This window comes from Monopterus albus, unplaced genomic scaffold (assembly GCF_001952655.1).
Source record: "Monopterus albus unplaced genomic scaffold, M_albus_1.0 scaffold99.1, whole genome shotgun sequence".
In the NCBI taxonomy this organism is placed as follows: domain Eukaryota; kingdom Metazoa; phylum Chordata; class Actinopteri; order Synbranchiformes; family Synbranchidae; genus Monopterus; species Monopterus albus.
This window is the reverse complement of record NW_018127979.1, coordinates 2,380,953-2,402,926: the sequence shown is the minus strand read 5'-3', so window position 1 is coordinate 2,402,926 and position 21,974 is coordinate 2,380,953. Positions and strand designations below refer to the sequence as shown.

General features: G+C 40.7%; 1 protein-coding gene across 6 annotated transcripts in view; it reads left to right on the top strand.

Annotated features, from left to right (window-relative positions):
* The window catches only part of mcf2lb (mcf.2 cell line derived transforming sequence-like b), a 38,819-nt gene that overhangs the window by 8,574 nt on the left and 8,271 nt on the right, over positions 1 to 21,974 (top strand). For all 6 annotated transcript variants that reach the window (XM_020609359.1, XM_020609358.1, XM_020609360.1 and 3 more), the window contains exons 2-19: positions 7,378 to 7,461; positions 9,140 to 9,254; positions 12,704 to 12,794; positions 15,960 to 16,079; positions 16,238 to 16,354; positions 16,553 to 16,702; positions 16,798 to 16,922; positions 17,830 to 17,944; positions 18,048 to 18,167; positions 18,872 to 19,063; positions 19,155 to 19,346; positions 19,633 to 19,792; positions 20,847 to 20,908; positions 21,028 to 21,113; positions 21,218 to 21,284; positions 21,368 to 21,483; positions 21,625 to 21,694; positions 21,794 to 21,886. In XM_020609359.1, coding sequence (XP_020465015.1) covers positions 7,378 to 7,461; positions 9,140 to 9,254; positions 12,704 to 12,794; positions 15,960 to 16,079; positions 16,238 to 16,354; positions 16,553 to 16,702; positions 16,798 to 16,922; positions 17,830 to 17,944; positions 18,048 to 18,167; positions 18,872 to 19,063; positions 19,155 to 19,346; positions 19,633 to 19,792; positions 20,847 to 20,908; positions 21,028 to 21,113; positions 21,218 to 21,284; positions 21,368 to 21,483; positions 21,625 to 21,694; positions 21,794 to 21,886 — 2,075 coding nt within the window. The remainder of the gene's footprint in view (positions 1 to 7,377; positions 7,462 to 9,139; positions 9,255 to 12,703; positions 12,795 to 15,959; positions 16,080 to 16,237; positions 16,355 to 16,552; positions 16,703 to 16,797; positions 16,923 to 17,829; positions 17,945 to 18,047; positions 18,168 to 18,871; positions 19,064 to 19,154; positions 19,347 to 19,632; positions 19,793 to 20,846; positions 20,909 to 21,027; positions 21,114 to 21,217; positions 21,285 to 21,367; positions 21,484 to 21,624; positions 21,695 to 21,793; positions 21,887 to 21,974) is intronic.

The window sequence follows — 21,974 nt, the reverse complement described above, 5'->3', positions numbered from 1 at the left end:
ACTGGCTTTCTGTGGAAACATGGTCAGTCGGTGTCTTTAAGTTAGACTGAGCTGAGCTGTCAGACTGTCCCTTTGTTCGACCCTCTCGCTCACTTTACATTGTGCAGTTCTTTAAACAAATGGCTTTAGCTTTTATCTGTCAATGTTTATGACACAGATAACCTCAAACATGCCATTGACCATAGAGCAAACATGGCTTTAAACATTATGCCCCTTCTCACACACACATGCACACTCCTGCAGATGCAAGCATTCACACTTTATATAAACTTTTTCACACCACTAGACTTCTTTTAGTTGCTGTATCAGGAGCCAGAGTGGCGTGTATCAGCTCACTTTGACTGAAATATATCTTTTGTACAACTCAATGAAATGGAGTCTAAATTGCCACATTCTGTTAAGAAAGTCTCTTTCTTTGAGAAGTCTCATTAGAATTAAGTCTTTCAGTAAGTGTGTAAGAATGGGGTCTTTTGAGTGGTGTAAACAAGAATAGTGGCTTTGAATGGATGCATTCTGTGAATGGTTAAATGGGGATGCAGGCAGTGTTTAAATGGGCTGGTCAGAATGGCAGCTTTGTGCTTTAGGTCCACATATCTTGATAAGGCAGACCAGGAACCTGGACTTTGCCTGCCTAGGTAGAGGAGTGCTGGGAGCTGCAGTACCTAACCATTGTGACACAGCATATTGTAGCATTACATGATATTGTCCTGTTTGTGACTGGTCTTCTAGAGTCATAACTGGATCCCATTTTAGAGGTCAAACAGGTTGGGTGCGTTGCTATTGAGCCAGGTGGGGTCAGGTGATTGTCCTTTTTAGGGGAGGGATAAGGGTAGTTGGGAAGGCAGGCAGGGAGGGTGGAGCTGAGTGCTACACTGGGGCTTTTGTCTACAGGAACGGTAACCTGAGGTTGCAAAAGGAAGTCCTTATGTTTGTTGAGTGAGCGGCGTCCTGCAGGCTGTAGAGCACCTGCAGCTTGACGGAGTGCAGCTTTGGGAAAGGTGGAGTCAAAATGAGAGGGCAATTGTTACTGTGATAACTTTGGCAGAGCTGCATGGAACAAATGTTGCCGAAGAAGGATGAACAAGACATAGACTGCAAGAGCAGGATGGGAGTAGAGGAGCTGGAAGATGCAGGCTTGTTGATGGAGGAGGATATGGAGGCTGAGTTAGACTCTGGGTTTTGCATGGCAGCAGAGTCAGAGCTGACTCTAGCAAGACAGGTGAGTGTAGGTCCGGATGAATGGCCAGACAGAGAGAAATTGGACTGGTTTGTGATTACAGGACATGTAGATTCTCTGTCTAATAGTCAGGAGCCAAGAGAGGCAAGCCCAGGAGGACATGAAGGCAGTCAAGAGGAAGCTGAGAAGGAGGCTGATTTGGGGTCAGAGGAGAATAGAGAAACTGAAGCAAAGAGAGAAGTAGACATGGATGACCAGACTGAAGAGGAAAAGATGGAGGGAGCCTTTGATGTGTGTTTATGGCGGGTAGAGCAGAGGGATGGTCATGTACGGATCAACCTGGAGGAGGTGGAGAGATACTACAGATTTTCCTGCTGCTGTCACTGGCTGTGTGGTAGGTTGGATGTTTTGTTGTTGTATCTCATCAGGAATCTTTCTTTCACCAAACAGTATGGACCATGTACAATATTAACCACAGTATGGTTCTGTTATCTTAAGACTGCATCTTCCACCTGTCTTCCACTTTACTCTCCTTGAGTTCTGGGATTGGAAAACACTCAATTTACTTATTGTTTCTTTAATATGATTGAAATCTTGTGTCCATTTGGCTGGACAATTTCAGCCATGGAAACTCTGTAAACACAGCAGGAGATGGTCTGCATCCTGTTTTGTGTACATATGTGGGATTTGGTGTAGGTAACACTGTGATAATGATCAACAATGATGCAGTTCTGTATCATTATATTCAGACAGAACTATGAGTGAATGTGATCATTTTCTTGGGCAGGTTTTGATGAGCTGAGGTAGAACAGAGACAGTTACAAGTCTGCTGTTTTTTAACAGTCTGATTTGGCTAAATTACATCTTTTGCAGTTGAATGTTGCATCCATTTCTGACTCACCTTCACTCTTTTATGTTTGTTGACTATCACCAACGCTGATCTTTTTAAACCTTTGTCTCATCCCATGACTTCCCTCAACTTGGACTTATCTTCCCCTGCTCACCTTATTTACTTTATCTCTGTTACTCCTCCTCCTCCATGATCATGACTTATTCCACTTATTCCCACTTGTTGCCCCCTACCAACCCAGTACAAAATGGCTGAGGGAGTTGTTTCTTAAACATGAATTCACAAGCTAGTAGTCACTTTGTATAGGCTTTTATTGGTTTTACGTGTTGTGTTGTGTTGTGTTGTGTTGTGGTCTGGTAAATCAGAATCTCAAAATCAGAATCAGCTTTATTGGCCAGGTGTGTCGGACACATGAGGAGTTTGACTCTGGTACGTTGGCTCTCCATGTGCATGTACATATCCCTGTGCAAGGGGCAAGTAAACAGTAAACCAACATAAGGCTGTGTAGTATAACAAACTAAGCAGTGTAAACGGGCAGTAAAGGAATATTTCAATCAACTGCTCAGGTCCTGTGTGACTGACCCACTAACATATGACTCATTACCCACAAACATGAGTACAAGTGGACTCTAACCCCTATCGTTACGTCTTTTAAAGAACATTAGCAGCTCAACCAACAGGTTGTGCGTATATGACTGTGTGTTTACATGTATATTTGTAGGGGATGTTGGAATTATTGTTACTGTGTTTGTTCAGGATGTTTATTTTCTTGCCTTGTCAGTGAAGAGCAAAAAAAAATCACTGTAAAGTATGTTTGTATATAGTTGGGAATTTGTCATTTTCATCTCAAGATTAAAATAGAAAATATTTTGGCAATTTCTATTTAATCTATCATGTAATACAGTGCAGACAAATATGAGTAAAATAAACACTAAAAATAAATGAAGACTTTATGTCAATGAACCTTTTCAGTCTCGTTCAACCTGTGTATGTTAATATACATAACCTGAGTTTCACCACCTTAGAGAAAATAATTATAGTAATCATTATTCTGTCTCTCATTGGATTACTGTGACATCATCGATACTTATTGATGAGTAAACATATATAGAAAAAAGTAGCAGTATCTAATACTGGCTCATTCTCTCACTCTCAGACGGCCAGAAGAACTGTTAGCAATTATATAATACTGGTTGTGAAGTCTCAAAGGAAATAAAAGGATAAAAGAGGGACATTTTGTGGATGCTGTAATGTATAACAAGTGACAAAAAGTGAATCTAAGAAGTGGCTGAAATTCAGATCGGACTTCTTTCAGGAGGGGATTTTTCAGTAACACTATAGCCTCTTTTGCTGGTCTGGATGGGGGGGTGCTGGTTTTGATCTGATATGTGTGGGAGTAGCTGGGGGCAAGGTGTGGCAGGCTGAGTGCGGCTGGGTCAGAAAGTGGAACCTGATGGAGTTTCTGTGTGAACCTGAGTCCTTGAGATGTGTGTGAGTGCCTGTGAGCGGCCTGCAGGTGGCTAGACAGGTGCAGCTTTGTGTCCAAACCCCTTAGGCAGTGAGGTGGCAGCACCATGTTAGAAGCATCACTGATGTGGTCATTTATCTAGCCTCATTTCTGCTTGCCTGGTGTCTGTTAAGGAGCCATTGTAGTGTGCACACCTTTGCTCGAGGACAAAGTGAAACAAAAGAGAGAAAAGGTGTCTCAAATAACGTGTATATCAGTTAGTTGTTGCTAATCAATATTTGTTAACTGTTATTGGTAAAAGTGCTAGGTCAGTAGAAGAGAAGGCAGATAAAGAATATCCCTGTAGGTAAAAATAGAAAGGGTGAAAAGTATTGCACAGATTCTTTTTTTCCATGAGGTTGTGCAATTTATAATGTCTGCCCAGTGACAGGAAGTCTTTACACGTATAACAGTTGAACTGATGAGTGTCAGTGAATAGCACTTTTGGTCACCCTGGGTTAACAGTATTAATTCTAGTTTTGCACATGACTAAATTGTCTATGCAACACCATATGTACAGTACAGTGAACAAAACAGTATATACATACTGTATGTGTCTGTGTATTCTTTGACAGGGTAGATTAGTGTAGTATATGCATCAGTCTCAGAGGTTAAAACAAGCTGCTCCAGTGGATAGAAGCAGGTTGTAACAACATATAAATAGATGTCTGATGACAGTTAGAGGTTGTTTGGTTATGTTGCCATCATCGTAAATGAAATGTGATCAAACCACATCCACACTGTCAAATTTTAACCATGTTTGCTTAAATCACAACTATTACATGCCACTGAGAAATCTTCTGATTCAATATGAGGTTTTCAGTGGCTTTATGTGTTAAACGAGTGTCCTGTCATCTTTGAAGTAAGATTATGTTCATTCATTTAAAAGCTGTTGAACATCCCTGTGCACTTTACAGTACTATGGTAATCTTTTTGTTATGACTCATCTTCGGCTCATGCAAAGAGAGTTCACCGGTTAACTTCTGTATGTTTTAGCCCATTGTGTGTTTACTTTAAATTACTGCTGACCATGTTACAAAACACATTATATGTTTTATTGTTTTTGTAAAAGACCATTGTTAATGGTTGCTAATACAGTTAGAACTGGGATTAACTTCTCTGTACTGGTGTGTGTGTAAATACACTTGACTAAGTAGCCATGCACAGATCTGATTTATGAAGAATTGGGCTGTTGAATGAGTCCTATCTTATGTGTGTGTGTGTGTGTGTGTGTGTGTGTGTGTGTGTGTGCGTGAGAGAAAGAGAGAAAGGGAGAGACAGAGATAGCAAGCAATATCAGTGTAGTAATACCTCAGGGCCAAGTCACCTGATAGGTCTCATTGAAGAGTAGCAAGCCTCTTTGCTTTGTCTCACCTGCACTCAGAGGAGTGCTCAAAGTCAAAGCGATGTGCTGGTTTGGAGACAGACACAGTCCATTTGACACAGAAAACAGAAAGGAACAACATGACGCTGAAGGATATTTTGTGCTATTCCAAATGGACTGAGCTCTAGTGAGTAAAAGGGCAGTCTTGGTGGATGTGTCTGGTGTCGCTGCTGTGTGGGGAACGGTACAGGGAAAGGTCTTGGGACAGACTTAGCATTCATCCATTTCTTGTCAGTGTAGTTCCTGATATCCTGCTTTTTTGAAGTTGTGTGTGTGTTTTTGTATAATAGTTATTTGTTTTTGAAGGGTCTGAGAATCTCTGAGTTTACCAAGACGGTACACACACAGGTGGTATAAAACTACAAGGGTAACATTTGCGAGTGCTTGCCCTCAATGTATATACAAGCTTAATATGATTTTTCATCAATAATAGTTGTGAGCTTTGCAAATAATAAAGTGTTTTGCTACAGAAAGAACTGTATGGAACCGCGACTAACATTATTAGTGTAACACTGACGTGGTTACTCAGTAGGGACTGCCCCAGGAAAATGAAAAGTCAGTATAGCTTTTACTGTTATTTACTTTAACTTCACCATTTATGTTTGTACTGTAACCACATTTACAGGACGATGTCTGTGAGCATCTCTTGAATTTTCTCATCACTAGATGCTGCTCCTTATTATTTTCCCCATTACCTTCATATGTAGTTTCACAGCTGCAGCCTATACAGTACATTATGAAGCAGTTTGTGCACTATAGAAAGGCTTTTTTAAGATACCGGTAATACTATTTTTCATTTTGCATGCAGAAGAACTATAGCTCTCCAGCTCTGGGCATCTTGGTGAGCAAGAAGTGTTGTCATATAGAAAATAAAAAAGTAATGGAGGGCTGAAGAGGCCAGTGCTTTGTGTTTTTGTAACTCTGAACGCTACCAGCTCTGTCTTGGTTTTTTTAACTTTAAGGACAAATATGCCTGAAGAACCACATTTGGCTGAAACAAGATATAAAATATGCAGGCATCTGTAGACATCGTCTTGATAGATGTGGCCAGTAACTGAGGAATTCTTTTTCACATTTTGATCTTTACTGGTCTTGTTAAACTGCCCTGATAAAAAGTGTTCTAACACAAATGTTAAGATTGATGCTGAACTACTTTTACAGTAGCTTAGCAGTATTTGACTGGCGTACACCTGCTTATTTTTCACTTCCCTCAAGCCTCTCTGTGCATCTACAATTGACAGAGTAACAGTTTAGTTCAATGAGATGTGATGCTGAAGCAACATGAATCTCAAAGACATTGCTTTGTCTGAGGATACAAGAAGAATGGGTTGATGTGTGTGTGTTAGTGTAGGTGGTGCTGGCTGCAGAACTCCAGTGAAACAAATGTGAGTGATTGACTTGTTTGTTCAGTGCTGGGGGAGCAGCACCTACAGCACATACTGCTGAAGATGTAGACAGTTGCTCACAGCAGAGCATAAAGAGAATCTGAAGTTATGGTTGCCATGTAAAATGAAAAATAATGTGTACATTGTACTTGTATGAACACAGACAGTATAAGAAACACACATAGCAAAGCAGCATTATATTCCAATAGGACTAACAGAGATCTCTACTTTGCCAGTTTGTTATTGATCTGTTTCCCCTTTGCTGTGTAGTTCTCTGTTTCAAATTGAACTGTGGTCATTTTTCACCCACCAAGTAGAACTGAACACAAATCAATGAATGTGCTGTATATTCAGTGGAGACTGTTTTAAAGCACACTATTCATGAAGACAAACAGCTGTTTTTCAGTGTAACCCTATATCTATTTCATCAGAATAAATATGTTTGTGCATTGTCTTACAAATTAGACCACAATGAAAAAATACTTACCTGTATCAATATATTACTGCAGCAGTTTCCTATAAATAATGATTTTGTAATAACAGAGTCTGTCAGTAAGAGTAAGTCTATGAGCTGATCAAAAAGTCAGTGGCTAGAGTATTAATGTTCCCCCCATGCCCTATGTGGGTCTGCTGCCCAACCTCCAGTTTGATCCCTGGTATAATCAAAATCCTCCTCTCCTATCAGGGGATGAACCTTATATCTGATTATTTTAATCCTTATGAAGGGAGTGGTAATGGAGTCTGCTGTCTTATTTATGTGTTATGTACCACATAAAAGATCTGTGCAGCCTAACAGCAAAGAAAAATGGACTGACAATTGGAAAGTTCACTGCCATAGCTTTATTTCTTGAAAAATGTATGTTTTTAAGTTAGTTCTGCTCTTATTTAGTGTGGATGGCAATGCAGCATGTCTATCTTGTCCAGCAGTATCACATAAAACCAATATTATAAATATGGAAGCATCCTTGATAATTACACAGACCAGATGAATCAACTTCAGGATCTTTCCAAATGGCACATCTTCTTTCAGCTTTGATGAATCACTAATATTGGCTTTTGTTTGGTTTTTGACAGATGAAATCATGCAGCTGGACAGCAGTCCCCTCCGCGCTGCTGACATCACCCCTGACCTCAAGAAGCAGTTTGCCTTCCTTTCAGGTAATGGGGTGAATGGGGACGTGTGCTTCTAGTTTCCCTGCTGTCAGCCAGTTTAGTTCTTCATTAGCATTAGCATCATTCTCATCTCTGCCATCTGGAAAGTCATTTATATTTTAACTATTTCATATTTACATAGCTTGACTCAACGGTTTTCTCTGGCAGTCATTTGCTAATCAAATGTCACAGCCTTCTGTTTCCTCTTAACTGATTTGTTGGTCCAGATGCCTTATTGCTATCTTTTCTACTTTATGTGAAGCATTATGTTTTCATCCCTACAAGTGTTTTTCATGATGTTTGTACCTCTTATTGCAGAGCTTGGTAAATGTTTATGGAATCTATTATATCCATACAGTACTGTAAAAACTGTCCTGTGTGTGTGTGTGTGTGTGTGTGTGTGTGTATATGTGTGTCAGAGGTGACTGTGGCTGCAGCAGAGTCGGGAACCATTTTGCAAACAAAGATCTAAGCTGACGTCAAAACCATGACCGTGCACTTGCTGTTGCTATAGCGATGAGAGAAGAAAAGGCCGACAGATTGATATTCCAGTCACATGCGCTGATAGAGCAGCTGTTCCACACTAGGAGTGAGATTGTGTGTGTGTTTCTGTGGCTGTGTGAACAAATCTTAGCCCAATGCCTCCATCACTGTGAGGACATTTCAGGACTGTGGGGACATTTTTAACGGTCCTCATGACTTCAATGGGCTGTTTGATGGTTAAGGTTGGAAGTAGATTTAGGTTAAGGGCTAGATAATGCATTTTGTCAGTGAGTGTCCTCACAATCATAGAAAGACCACCATGTTTGTGAGTAAATAATATTAATGCATATGATGAAGTGCTACAGGAAGACACAACCTTCTGCCAACAGAAGAGATTATTTAGTGGGTGGTGCTCAGTTGGAGAAAGGTGATGTCACATACTTTTGTGCACCAATCGGAATTTTAGCATCAACATTTAATTGCAGCTATGGGGGTGTTTTCTTGTGTTTCCAGGCAGCAAATCAAATATATTTAAGTCGCACCCACACAGTCCTGATGAAGAACACGAACAGAATGTTTAAGTGTTAAACTAATTAATTGCAAAGGAAGTTTTTCCCCAGTGTTTGGAAGGTTTATTATTTAAAAATAAAGGACTATGAGGTAAAAATCTGTGCTAACTTGGGAATGTAAATACTGCATTAATGTAATATAAGTGGATAAAATCCTCTTTTCATTACCATCCAGTTAATTTTTAAGGTATTTTTACTCTTCCTTTTTCACATTTTACATTTCATTGAGTTGCTATTTCTAAATTCTAAGCAATCTGGGTATATTGAAAAAGTGAATCTATATTAGATTTTTGATATATTTTATTTTGCTTTTAGATGTGACTAAATTTGTTCTGGAGCAACCTGCAGTTTTGTCTGCACAGACTCAATACATCACTCTCACAGCTTTAACATCGGTGCCTCCATGTGGCCGGGGCTCTCTTCTTTCATTTTTACTGAACACCATCAAAAGACATTTTATTGACAAAGCTCTCAACAGCAGCACCAAAACCATAAAACTTAAAAGATGAAAACATAAAGTTTAAATGATTTTGTCTTTGCCTTATATGTTATTCCTCTCCAAGGAGATATACACGAAGCATTCTTATTTAATGCTTGTTTAATTCATAATGTTTCTCTTTTCTGTTTTCCAGGGGGGAGGGGAGATAATGGCAGCCCCATCATTGTGTTCCCAGAATTCCCTGCATTTGGAGAGATAACAGACAGAGAGTTTCACAATGTGCTAACCTACCTGACTAGTGTTCCCAGGTAAAGTTTAGAGTACCTCACCCCCTTTCTTTCCATCTTACTTCCTATTCCGCATGTTTGTTTTTGTTTTTTTACACCATCTGCTCTCCTGGGGTCATCATCAAATTATTTTCTTTCTCTTGACACTGCAGTCTAACACTCTCTGACAAACCTGTGTGGGTGTATGGATAAACTGTGAGTCATTTGATAAAGTAGAACAGAAGTGAGAAATCCTGGCCCTCGAGAGCCACTCCCTGCTTGTTTTCCAGCTATCCCTTCCCTACCTACTGCTGATTACCTGGATCAGGTGTGTTCAGTCAGTCGGAAGCAGGAAGGTACCATATCATTTTGTCTTTCCTCACTCCACCTTCATCGAGGACAGGAATTGGCCACCCCTGAAGTGAGTGAATATGAGTGACTGTTTAAAGGTTTCTGGGTTTTCTTCCACAATCCAAAGACATGTAGGTCAAGTGAATTTAAAATGGATTGATGGAAGAGGGTTGGTAATGAAGTACAAGAGGCAATACAGATAAAAACTTAGTTTGTGAATATGCTGTTTGAATATGGAGTGTGCCAGTAGGTGGCAGTGGACACTTACTGTATGACTTCATAAAGAGGTTGAGTGCAGAGGATTTGTTCACCAGCTCAGACAGTCAGTTCATTGTATAGGTACCTGTAAAAGGAGAAGAGGGCTGTGGTTTCTGTATTAATAAGGTGGCCAAGTCATAACCCAGGCTTTTTATCAGTGTTTTGCAGATTGTCTTTGTACACATGGGTATACCAGATGAATAAAGGGTGTGAGTTTGTGCTCAATGAATTCACATGAACACCTGCTCTGGCACGCGTCTATACTGAGGCATGCATGTGTTTCTTTAAAGGGTTTTAAATAATGCTATATTTTTCATATTGCTTATTTTCTTGTAAGTACTACAAATGGGAATATAAAGAATTTTTTTTTTTAATTAGCATGACCCGGACATATTTGCATTTCAGTAACGATGTAATGTTTCAACTTTTTCTTATATACGCTGTAACATTGTTCAACTGTGGAGCAATGAGAATGTGTTTTTTCTCAAATCCCAGCCGGACAGTGGACAACAGACAGATATAATTAGCATCTATTGGGTCTAAATGCACCTCCTCCATGGTTTGGAGACATGGCATTCAGTCTAGAGCTGCTGTGAATACAGAAAGAGGTGCCTGGAGCTATCCAAGGAACCAACAACCCAACAAGACACACGCAGTCCATAGACAGGGGTCAACATCCTACATTTGTAAACAGCTGCTGCTAATTTGAAACAAATACTTTGGATCAGTGTTAAATGCAGACATAAATTTTAATTTTGATTCCACCACAAATATGAATTAATTGTATCTTCTTTTATATTAACTGTTAACATTTTATTAAGATGAGCCTGGTTGCTTGGAAGTGCTGAATATTTAATTCATTTCTTGTCTTTTATTTTCTGCATCCTGGTTAATTTGCATTGCATTTAGCATCTACAAACTGAACTGGGCGGCAGTCTCCTTGTGCAGACCAGGTTATCTCTCCCTTCTCTCCTTTGATTTGCATATGCACACATGCATGGATCTGCTTTGGCTACTTGGTTTTCTGTCTGAAAAGACACCATTTACACTCAGATTTTTATCTAATCTGTTTTTAATTTAATATACCGGGGCCCTTATACTCAATTATTTTATCTGCTCTATTCAGTAGCATGGGATAAGGAGGTGATGTAGCAGTATGTCTTCGCATGCATTCATGCAGAAAATTTCCCTGATCCCTGCCATGCTATTAGGCAGAGCTTTTTCACAGCTCAACAAGAAAGTTGTGGTGCAATTATTTAAAGCACACTCATGCATGTGCAGACACAACAGTGTTTTCTATGAATATTTAAATTAATATTTTATATGTGAGCCGGTGCCTATTTGCTTTCACTTTCCCTTGCAAAACCAAAAGTAAGAAATTGCTCCATGCTGTGTTTGATTTAGTGTTTACACTGACTCTACAAGTGCTATTTTGTTTTATTTAGATCACCCTTAACATTTTGAAAACAGCAGTGTAAATGTTTCAGTTTCAGTTCAAAATCTAGTTTAACTCAATGGCCCCAATGCAACTAAGAAACAGAACAGATAAAGAGCAATGTGTGTTACTGTAGTGGGACATGTATTACTTAAAAATTCAATAGAACACTTAGTTGAAACTGTGTGAGTCATTGTGGTTCAGTAGCAGCTGGAGAGGGCCTTTGTTATTTTCTCTACTTGTGATGCTGTATGCTCACCATATCCCACCCTCTCATCTCAGCAGCCATAACCATCTCAGAGGCAGACAAACTCTCATGCTCTTCCCCCTGCCCCTCCTCGTCCTCCTGCTCAACAGTTTGTGCTCTGAAAGTGGCTGTGAGAGTCTTTGTAGATGGTTGAGTGCAAAGCTGAATATGGGGAGAAAACAGTGGGAATAGATGATAGGGGGAGGAAAGTGTAGAATAAATGGATGTGCCAATAAGTGCCACCATGAGTGTAGAACTTACAGTAAAAGAAGGTACAAAGTAGACAGATTTGGCTAAACATTCAGTATCTTCCTAAAAACTGAAACCCTCATGCTTTCTACTTTGAGCCTGTCTATAAAGATGTGCTGATTGGCTACTAGAGCTGCTCATCACTTTGGAGCCACCTTATGATTGGCTTGTGTCCCAGCAGCTCCCTGTGTCTCATTGGACAGCCTACAGATGCAGTGCAGAGGGTGCAGAGGCTGGATGCTGTGATGGTCTGAGGAAGTTGACTCCCTCCTTTTCAAAAAGCTCAGCACACTGGGATCTACTCATCTCCTGTGTTTATATTCTTTTGTCTTTATTGTTGCAAGGACTGCTCTTTTTGGCTTAATAGTTGCAGAATGGCAGGTATCAAGGTAAATACATGAGGATTGCTGGGATGATTCTGCATGAAAGGTACTGACAGTGCTAAGGTGTTCATGTATCACCTATTCTGTAGGTGTGTCATGTTTTCAGGTAAGCTTAGGGGATTCTGCTGGTGACATTGATTGTTATTAGTCGCCTCTCTCCTGGGACCAGAGAGGACAGCACGGCGGGGGTAGCGCAGGGGAGAACAGGGGGCTGGAGGCTGATGGCCAAGAAATCTAGAGGTGCTTCACAGCATCTCCTTTTATGGACTGCACCAACTGTCTAACAAGATAAAGAGCAGTATAACCAAACAGCGTGCTGTGAAAAAGCACTTGGCCTCTTCACTGTACATTTTCTCTTTTCCTCATTAAACTCTTGTTTTTTTTATGGGCTTAGACTTTTGGGGAATCATTACATTGTTGCTTCTTTTCAACCTTTGACCTTGTGGCCCTCCAAATTGCAGTGTGTGAGTTTTGATTTTTTTTTTTTTTGTTTGTTTGGCAGTGTGAGGATAATGTTTACATGATCTCACCTTACCATTCACTGTAGTGTTGCCTCTCTGTGTTACAGTTTGTCGTCCACAGAGGTAGGTTTCATTCTGGTCATTGATCGCCGGCAAGACCGATGGGCAGCCGTTAAGGGGACACTGCTTCGTATTGCAGTAAGTTTGTCTTTGTGTCTGCTTATGCACTTATTTTGTACTACTCTGTGTGCATTATCTGTGTTGTGATGGTCTCTTCTGTGTATGTGGGAGAGAAACATCCTTTTAATCAGATGTTCCAGAGACACTGGCCTTGTACTCTCAAGGGGAGAGGAGGTTTTCAAGCCACAGAAAGGTATTGGAGTTCCCCACTGCCCCGCCACTCATATCATCACACCACCCATGGGGGGGCTGATATGAGCCAACAGCATCCTTGAGCTCTCTGCTGTCTCCACTACATCCAGTCATGTGTTTCTGTAGCTACAGGGAAAAATAAACAGGCATATGTTAAAGAAAGGGGATGTTACTTTTGTTAATGGAAAAGCCGTATTTCAGCTCTGCATCAAATATGTTTACTTTATTATTATTATTTTGCAACGCAATGAGTTGCTACATGCTTTTTAAGGAAGGGAAACGGTTATATAAACTGTCTCCCTTCTTTTGAGCACATTTTCCTATTATTTTTCTAACCACTAAGATTAATCGCAGCCTTTGTCTGAGACAGTGAGCTGAATTCAGTCATGTATTTGATGCTTATTAATAGTGGGAATACAGTGGTAGAGCGTCAGAAGTAATGAATATATATCCACCTTCTGCTCTTTCTTTCCCATTTAATTTGTTCCAGTGTTCTGTGATGCGCTGAGCTCCCTGTTTGTGTTTTCAGGGGATTCACCCCCATCGCAGAATATCTCAGGTTCTGCATTAAATAGCATTGTTTTGGACAAAACCTCGTTTGTCTATCATTAACACTGAAGGCAGCAAAGTAATAAATCTACACAAAGGCAGATATACAAAAAGACAAAATGTCCGAGAGAGAATGAGCGACCATCCACATCCTCCAGAACCATGGGAGACCCACTCACTCATTTCAAATTAAATCAAGCTTTATTAACCCCACAAGGGGGGGCTTTTACTGGCTGACAGGCCGATAACAGGAGGCATTCAGTCATCCCTGCACCAATGTCCTGGGTGATCCAGGCAGGTGGCTAAATGGATGATGATGAAAGCTGGCACTTTTCAAGCTGCTACTAACTGTTGGTAGTGGCGATGGGCTAAATCAGCTCATATTCAGAGCATGGGGTGATGTATTCACTCAGATCAGTGTGTTTGTGGAGGTGTGTGTGTGAGTGTGTGTGAAAGCATAGGTGAGGAAAGGGAATGTTTATGCTGTCATATCGTTCTCTTTGTCTTTTCGTGTCTATTTATATGAGAACACAAGTGTATACATGTGGGTCAGTGTGTTTCGATGAAAGCTACCCATAGTCGTGCATGGCTGGGCTCAACGTGACGACAGACAGGAAGCGTGCTTATAGACTGGTCCTAATTAAGTCTACAGTTTCAGTCTCTCAAGCCTCCTCCTTTGTCATTTATCTGGTTTTTCTTTGAAGGTTTGTGTGTGTGTGTGTGTGTGTGTGTGTGTGTGATTCTTTGTTCTGGTTCTTGTTGACAAAGCACAAACAACAAGTCGACCTTGACCATAAATACCAGTAACCACGGATTCAAACAGCAGGTTTGAATGGTTACAATATTTGTTTAAAGGGCAAAGCTGGAGTTATTTTATTGTGTTGTTGTAAACAAAGCCCGCAAAAAGACCAAAGCCAACAAGGAATTAGTCTGTCTTGCAATACATTCTGACTTCTCTATCTTGTTCATGGCCTGTAGTCCCTAACTCCATTCATACTGGAGACATAAATCATCAGTCATGAATATTTAGTTTTATCTTTTTAATGTGCACAACTGAGCACTGTAATTTTTGACAAAACTACTCTGGAGTAAATGGTAAATAGTAAATTCACTGAATATTGGCTCTTTTTTGTTGTATGGCAACATTTACTACTGCTGCCACCATGATATAGAAACAGCAGGCTGTTTTTCATCTTTTTTATTTCAGTGCAACTATCCTAATTTTACTAGGAAGAACAAGCACTGAATTGATTTATTAATACCATTAACAGCGCAGTTCCCTAATGTTTTTATTAACAATATATTCATTATCATTTCTGCTTAGACCAGCATTCTTCAGCTCACCCAGGGAGGACTGCCAATCACGTAGGCCATCAGTTTAGGTCTCAAGCTAATTAAAGCTGCATTGTTTCAGAAGGGAAAATCAGTGTCCACCCTCATCCAACTGCTTTCACAGCAGTTGGGTAAATATCAATTCCCTTAATAGCATCCACGTTTCCCTCATTTGTGTCTTTTCCTTGCGTCTTAGTCTCACCCACATAAGATGTGAGGAGAAAATGAGAGGTCGAGGAAACATGCTTAAACAGACATGAGACATCCTTTCCCCCGATCCTTCATCTGAAGTGTCCAATCACCAACTGAATTCTGATAAAAGGGCATGTCAGTCCACAAAAAAAACTTATGTGAATAATATGTATCCTTGTTTGTGGCTCCTCACTTCTCAGAGCTGGAATAAGCTTTGGAACGACTTGACAACGGAGGAACAAAGGAATGATCAAATAATGGAATTGGGATTAACCCTTAGTCTGTCAGTGGGTGTCACTCAGTGTAGGCAGCGTAGGGAAGCTAGCACAGGTGTACTGTGCCTGTCAACAAGCCAGCAGTTGCATTTTGGACACACTGCTAATGATCCACAGAAGATTGGTTAACACCCACTTAGAGAGAATTAAAGTAATCAGTTTGATTTGAAATGAAAGCATCGATAAGTTTCTCAAAACCATCCAACTTTTTATGTTTGACAAACACTCAAATATTTGGATTAAAGAATTACAAGTCCCAAGATTCAGCAGCAAATACAGCTGAAGATTGTCTGCATAACAATGTTTAGAGATGCCATGCTTCTTGAAGACCATACCCAGAGGAAGGATATACAAGGGAAATAAAATCTGTCCCAAAATGGAGCCCTGGAGGGTCCTAAAGCATAGAGGCACCGAGGTGGACATTGAGGTGGCCATACATCCCCCACATCTTCCCCACTCACCTCTCACACTCTATGCACATGCTTGAATGTGTCTGAGTGAGACATGAGAGAAACATATATATATAATAAGTGTTGGCTTTCATTAAAAAAACAGCACATGTGCTGCTGAAATCTGATGTATAACTGACTCAGGGTGGAGGTGGATCCCGGCTGCACTGTGACATACAAGTCTCTGATTTCAGGGCTCCTTCCCTGGGAACCTCCAGCTGGTTCTGGTTCTGAGGCCCACCACCCTCCTGCAGCGCACGCTCTCCGACATCCTCTTCAAGTTCAACAGGGATGATTTCAAGATGAAGGTGCCGGTGCGTGCAGTCACTTGTGGAAACATTATGCATATATATTCATAATTCACTGGTAACAAGATGAAAAAACATTTTAAACAATTTGGAAAAATAAGATTTCTTAATCATTCTCATTGTGGTCAAATTACATGTAGGTAGTTATGGTGTTTTTGTCCCAGGTGATCATGCTGAGCTCTATAGCAGAGCTGCACTCCTACATCGATCGCACCCAGCTGACCCAGGAACTCGGGGGAATGCAGGAGTACTGCCATGAAAAGTGGATCTCTCATCGCACTGTATGTTCACTGGACAGTATACACCGCTTCACAGTGAACAAGTGAACAGTCACTGAGCAATACAATACATCTGACTATATCACCACCATACTGTACCACCCAAATCTTAAAAATGAAGACACTGCAAATCTGGCATTTTCTTGTTTCGCATCGTGAGCGTGCATGCAGACAATCTCTTTTGTGTCTCATATGCTTCAGGCTATTGAAGGCTTTGCACTGATGGTAAAGAAAATGGCACAGACTCTGCAGTCATTCGGAACTGAGTTGGCTGAAACTGAACTGCCCTGTGAAATCCAGGCCACGACCATCCTGCTCAGCACACACACCAACAAGAAAGCCAAAATGAAGGTAACACCATTCATATACACTTGCATTCTTTTACAGTACGTTAGTTATCTGAATGGATTATATACGTGGCCCCATCTGTCTGTGTGTGTCTGCAGGAGGATCTGCTGGTGGCTCTGGGTCAGGGCAGCAGGCTGTTGGAGAGCATCAATGAGCCTGTGGTGCGAGATCCCGACCACAACATGAACCAGGATGAACTGGAGAACCTGGCTACAGTGCAAAGGTTAGAACCATTAGAGCTGAAACGGGGCTGCTACTCAAACCCAGACAGAACTAAGCTGATTCTCAGAGGAAGAAATAAATCAAGATTACCAGCACATTACTAAAATTATAGGAACCAGTTTGACATATCTATTTTTACCTTTTAATACCTAAAACACTTTTTTTTTTTTAATCGGTGCTATAGTTTAAAAGATTTGTGAATTATTTGACTAAAAAGTTGAAAGAAAATATTCTTTTTTTTTTATTTTGTCATGTGTCCTGTTAATTGATCATAATTTAAACAAATACTTTTTGTTAAAGCCAAAGTGTGTCCGTGTGAAGGCTTTCTTGATTGTCTTGTGAAATTCTGAAACAACTACACTGGTGTTTTCTTCACTGCTGATGAGAAAAAGGTGGTGTTTTATCTGGTAACTGTGATGAATATTTGCTTTTATTTTTGAATGAAGAAAACCTGAATAATGGACAATCTCACTAGACTTTTTTGTAACACACTGCCATCACTTGATCATAAGTTAAACACAAGTAAGTTGGACTAAACTTATACAGTAGTGCCACCGTTGTTAGACGGCCTCTCAGGTATGTAAAAAAAGATAAAAGCCGGGAGCCTTTTGCTGTGTTTTCTGAAGGCAGGTGATTGTCTTGTCTCTTCCCATCAGTGTAGTCAGTACAGCTGCCAGGGCAGTGCGCTTTGAGGTCACTCGGTATTCTAAGCATCACTAAAGGCACAGATTCTCGTGTCAGCAGGCATTAGCTCTGTATAGCATATAATTATCCAAATACCCGAGTCTGCATTACTGCTGCATTTTCTACTCTATTCATCACTGGTTTTTTTTTGCTCTACTCAACTGCTTGTCCATCTCCATCTCTGTCTCTTGCTGTTCCCATCTCTTCCTCGGCTCCCCTGATAGACTGCTGTCTCAGCTGGATGAAACCGAAAGGGCTTTTGATGAGTTCTGGGTGAGACATCAGACCAAACTGGAGCAGTGCCTTCAACTGTGCCACTTTGAGCACAACTACAGAGAGGTGAGCAGGAGCCTGCCGGCTCAGGTGAAACTAGCTGTGCTAGATTTCCGTGTACACGCTTGCTTTTAGAACCTGGAAACTGACTGCGTTGTCTCTGCTGCAGGTGAGGGCTCTGCTGGAACAGGTTTCTGAGAAACTTGCAGCTTTCTCTGACGTTGGGATCAGCCCAGCCCATGCTGATCATATCTTCTGCGAACTCACCACCTATGAGGAGAGAGTTTGTGTAAGTGATACCCAGTCCCTCAGAGTTAAATCTTTGTCTGACCAGATGAATAAAGTCTTTATAATATGGGTTTGTTGAATTCTCAATTGCAGTTGTTTCTGAATCTCAAATGACTGTTATATACTGTCATAGAGTGCTGTTTCACATCATCATATTAGTCATTGTAGACTTTGTTTCAACATTAGCTTGGAAAAGTAACTGAACATTAGCTTGTACAGTAATATCACTTTGTTCCATAGAATTAGTATGTTTGGAAATGTGTGTGGTAAGTGGGAGAAGATAGACTACAGTGAGCAAATGTGTTGTCATTACAGATAATCAACATCATAACTCTGTATGTTAAAGCATCTACATTGTACCTTCCTGAAAATGGAATAAGATCAGGATCCTATTCTGCATCAAAATACACATATCAATCACACTGACTGACTGATGGTGACCTTGTTTTTTGGAAGGAGCTAAAACCTTTTAGTGCTACCTTTGGGCAAAATGCCATAAAATCAAAAAGTCTATAGGTTAATTTGTTTCGTAAAAATACGGTCATAATTGCAGAGTGCATTCAAAAGTGGTGGCAGTTTATATCACCCAAAATTCACAGCCAACGTATGACAAATGTATGGAATATGTAGGAAAGCAGGTTTCAGATTTCAGGCTTTCCCAGACATCTAGCAATCTACTAACTATCACACCACACTGGTCGACAGGAGGTGCTAGACAGAGCCTCAGCCTTGTCTCGTGAGGGTGATGGACTTATACAGAACTCCCACTACGCTGAAGACTCCATTCAGCCCAAATGCGCGGAGCTTCGAGCACTCAGCGAGAATGTGAGCAGCAAGCTGAGGGCCAAGAAGAACCACCTCCTCAAGGCCATGGAGCTGCATCACTGCTTGGAGAAGGTGAGACAGAAACATGCACTCCTAAAGCTGTTTCCTTGTCACGTTGTTGTTACTGACTCCACCCCCCCACCCCCCCTTCTGTCCTCTTCAGGCTTCTAAATGGGTTGATGATGGTATATACCTGCTGGCGTCTCAGCCAGTGGACAAGTGTCAGTCACATGAGGGTGCAGAGTTAGCCCTGCAGGAGCTGGAGCGTTATCTGGATAACACAGGCCAGAACCAGCTGACAGACCTCAGTGACATCTGGAAAAAATATGAGGCGGTGCTTAACCAGCAGTTCAGAGTAAGAGAGCCGACATCTGTCTTGCACAACAGAAGTGTATTTTCGTTTCAGAGTCGAACTTTGGACACTCTCAGAAAATGCTGTCAAAGAAGTTGTCACGTTGTTTTAGGGTGAACATTTTATAGAAGTTATTTTTCATTTCCCTTTCAGTTATCACACTGGATGGCATTGTGAGAAACAACAGCCTTGTTAAATTGTTAGAACACATTTAGATGATCTGTTGACGTGGAAAATATTTAAACAAGTATCAGGTATTACATATTAGCTATTTGCACTCCTTTGTCAGGACCAAGTGGAGAAGGTTTTCCAGAAGCAGGCATCCATGCAAGAGATGTTTGACAAGAGGAGGGTCAGTCTGAAGAAGCTAGCAGCCAAACAGACCAGGCCGGTGCAGCCGGTTGCCCCCAGACCCGAGGCCTTTATCAAATCCCCTCTCAGTTCACCTGGTCAGTGTCCACACAGCCACATATGGCCCATTCACTTTATACTTTTCAGACCTTTTAGGGTGATTTTATGCTCTTTGTTCTTGGGCTGGTTCTTGTGGTATTGACACTATGTATAAACCTAGACATATATTATTAGCTTCTACATTCAGATCCTAGATTCCACAGCACTGGGACACTTAAAGTAGGTGGAAAATATAAACGGCACTTTTGGTTTATACCGAGGAAATACTGCAGAAGATTTCACTGCACACACAAGTAAGCCAGAAATTATAAGTGGGGATGACAAATCTTATTATTACATTTATATAAACAACTTCTTCAGGGCATCTTAACCTAAAGTGATACTAACTCAATACTTTTGTTCTATATATATATTTATCCTCCATGCTAAAATGTCTGGAATTGTTAGTTACATCATGAACATGAGATGTGATTAGCATATGTTTTGAAATTTGGATTTAATAGTTCAGTGTATCAGAACAATTAACCCCCAGTGAAACTATGGCTATACTTAATATATATTTCTTAATAATGAATTGTGTAAAAAACAAATCTCAGGGTATGTTTATTGTATTATTTGTCCATGAGTAAAAACACATACAGCATCAGGATCAATCACCAGCATCCAAAGGAGAAATAAACACTAGCTGGTAGTTCTCAGATCAGAATGATCACAATCTAGATACCGTAGGTCATTTCAAATAAAATTAAGAGCTGCAAACATTTCTTACTTATACTCATTTCCTCTCACATTTGTTCTAATTCTGCAGTATGTCCAATTAATTTGCAATTACAAAACAAATTTTAACCAAAAATATAGGGTATACAAAAATTTGAATACAGCCTGTTTCATGTACTATCAAGTTTGTGGTGCATCAAACATTAATTTGACTGAGGACCAGCTAAATCTACTGATGTCACATGTCATCATTAGGTTATAAAATGTGCACAGGAAGACCATGCTGACCAGCTAAATCTACTGATGTCACATGTCAGCATGGTCTTCCTCTGTATGTTTTATAACCTAATGATGATTCTGCTTGCTCATCCACAGCACACAGAGCACTGCAGGAGAAAAACTGCTCAGAGACAGACCCTGGGAACAACTGTGAGAAAGTGAGTAGAATGTTGTCATGAGTCTGTTTGTGTCTGCACGCTGGCTTCTGCTTATCCTCTAACGTTTGTATTGTCTGTTGCTTATCATCATGATCCAATGTGGTTGTTTCTTTTCCCAGGGAAACGTTCAGCTGCAGAACGAAGACAGTAACAGCAGACATGCCTCTCTTTCAGGGGAGGAGGAGAACCTGGCAGTGCTCAGGAGGTGAGCGCTTTCATCTGTAATCAAGTTACACAGCAGATGGACTGTATGAAAACAGTTCTGAGAACATAAAATCCTTTATTTGATCTCTCTGCTTCCCTCTGCAGACACGTTATGAACGAGCTGCTGGAAACTGAGAGAGCGTACGTAGAGGAGCTGCTCTGTGTGCTGCAGGTAGTTATTCTATCCACAGAGGTTTTCATATCATGGCTTTTACCTGTGGATGGATGTTCATGTTCTGTTTCTGTGTGTTACAGGGATATGCCTCTGAGATGGATAATCCGGCCATGTCTCACCTCATCCCTGCTCCACTGCAGAACAAAAAGGAGATTCTGTTTGGCAACATGCCAGAAATTTACCACTTCCACAAGAGGTGAACAAGCGCCATCTGGCTCTCACTGATGATGAACACGTGATTTTAGCTATCAAGGCTCATTTACATCTAATTCTGGTCGTCCTTATGTTTTTTCTCGTCTCTTTCTGTTTTACTCTTTTATGATTTTGTTGTTTCCAGGACTTTTCTGAGGGAGTTGGAGCAGTACACTGACTGCCCAGAGTTAGTTGGAAGGTGTTTTTTAGAGAGGGTGAGTGGATTATGAGATTTTCAACACAGAGATGTGAATCTAGCTGTACTGATAAAATAGTTTCTTAAATGCAAATCCTTTTTTAATGACCTTGCTCAGATGACAGACCTGCAGATCTATGAGAAGTACTGCCACAACAAGCCTCGCTCTGAGAGCCTCTGGAGGCAGTGCTCTGACTGTGCCTTCTTCCAGGTAAACAGACTGCAAACTGAGCAGTTTAACTTAATATTCATTACTGAGATTTATTTGACACAACTCTTTTCGATTCTACTCGTGTCAG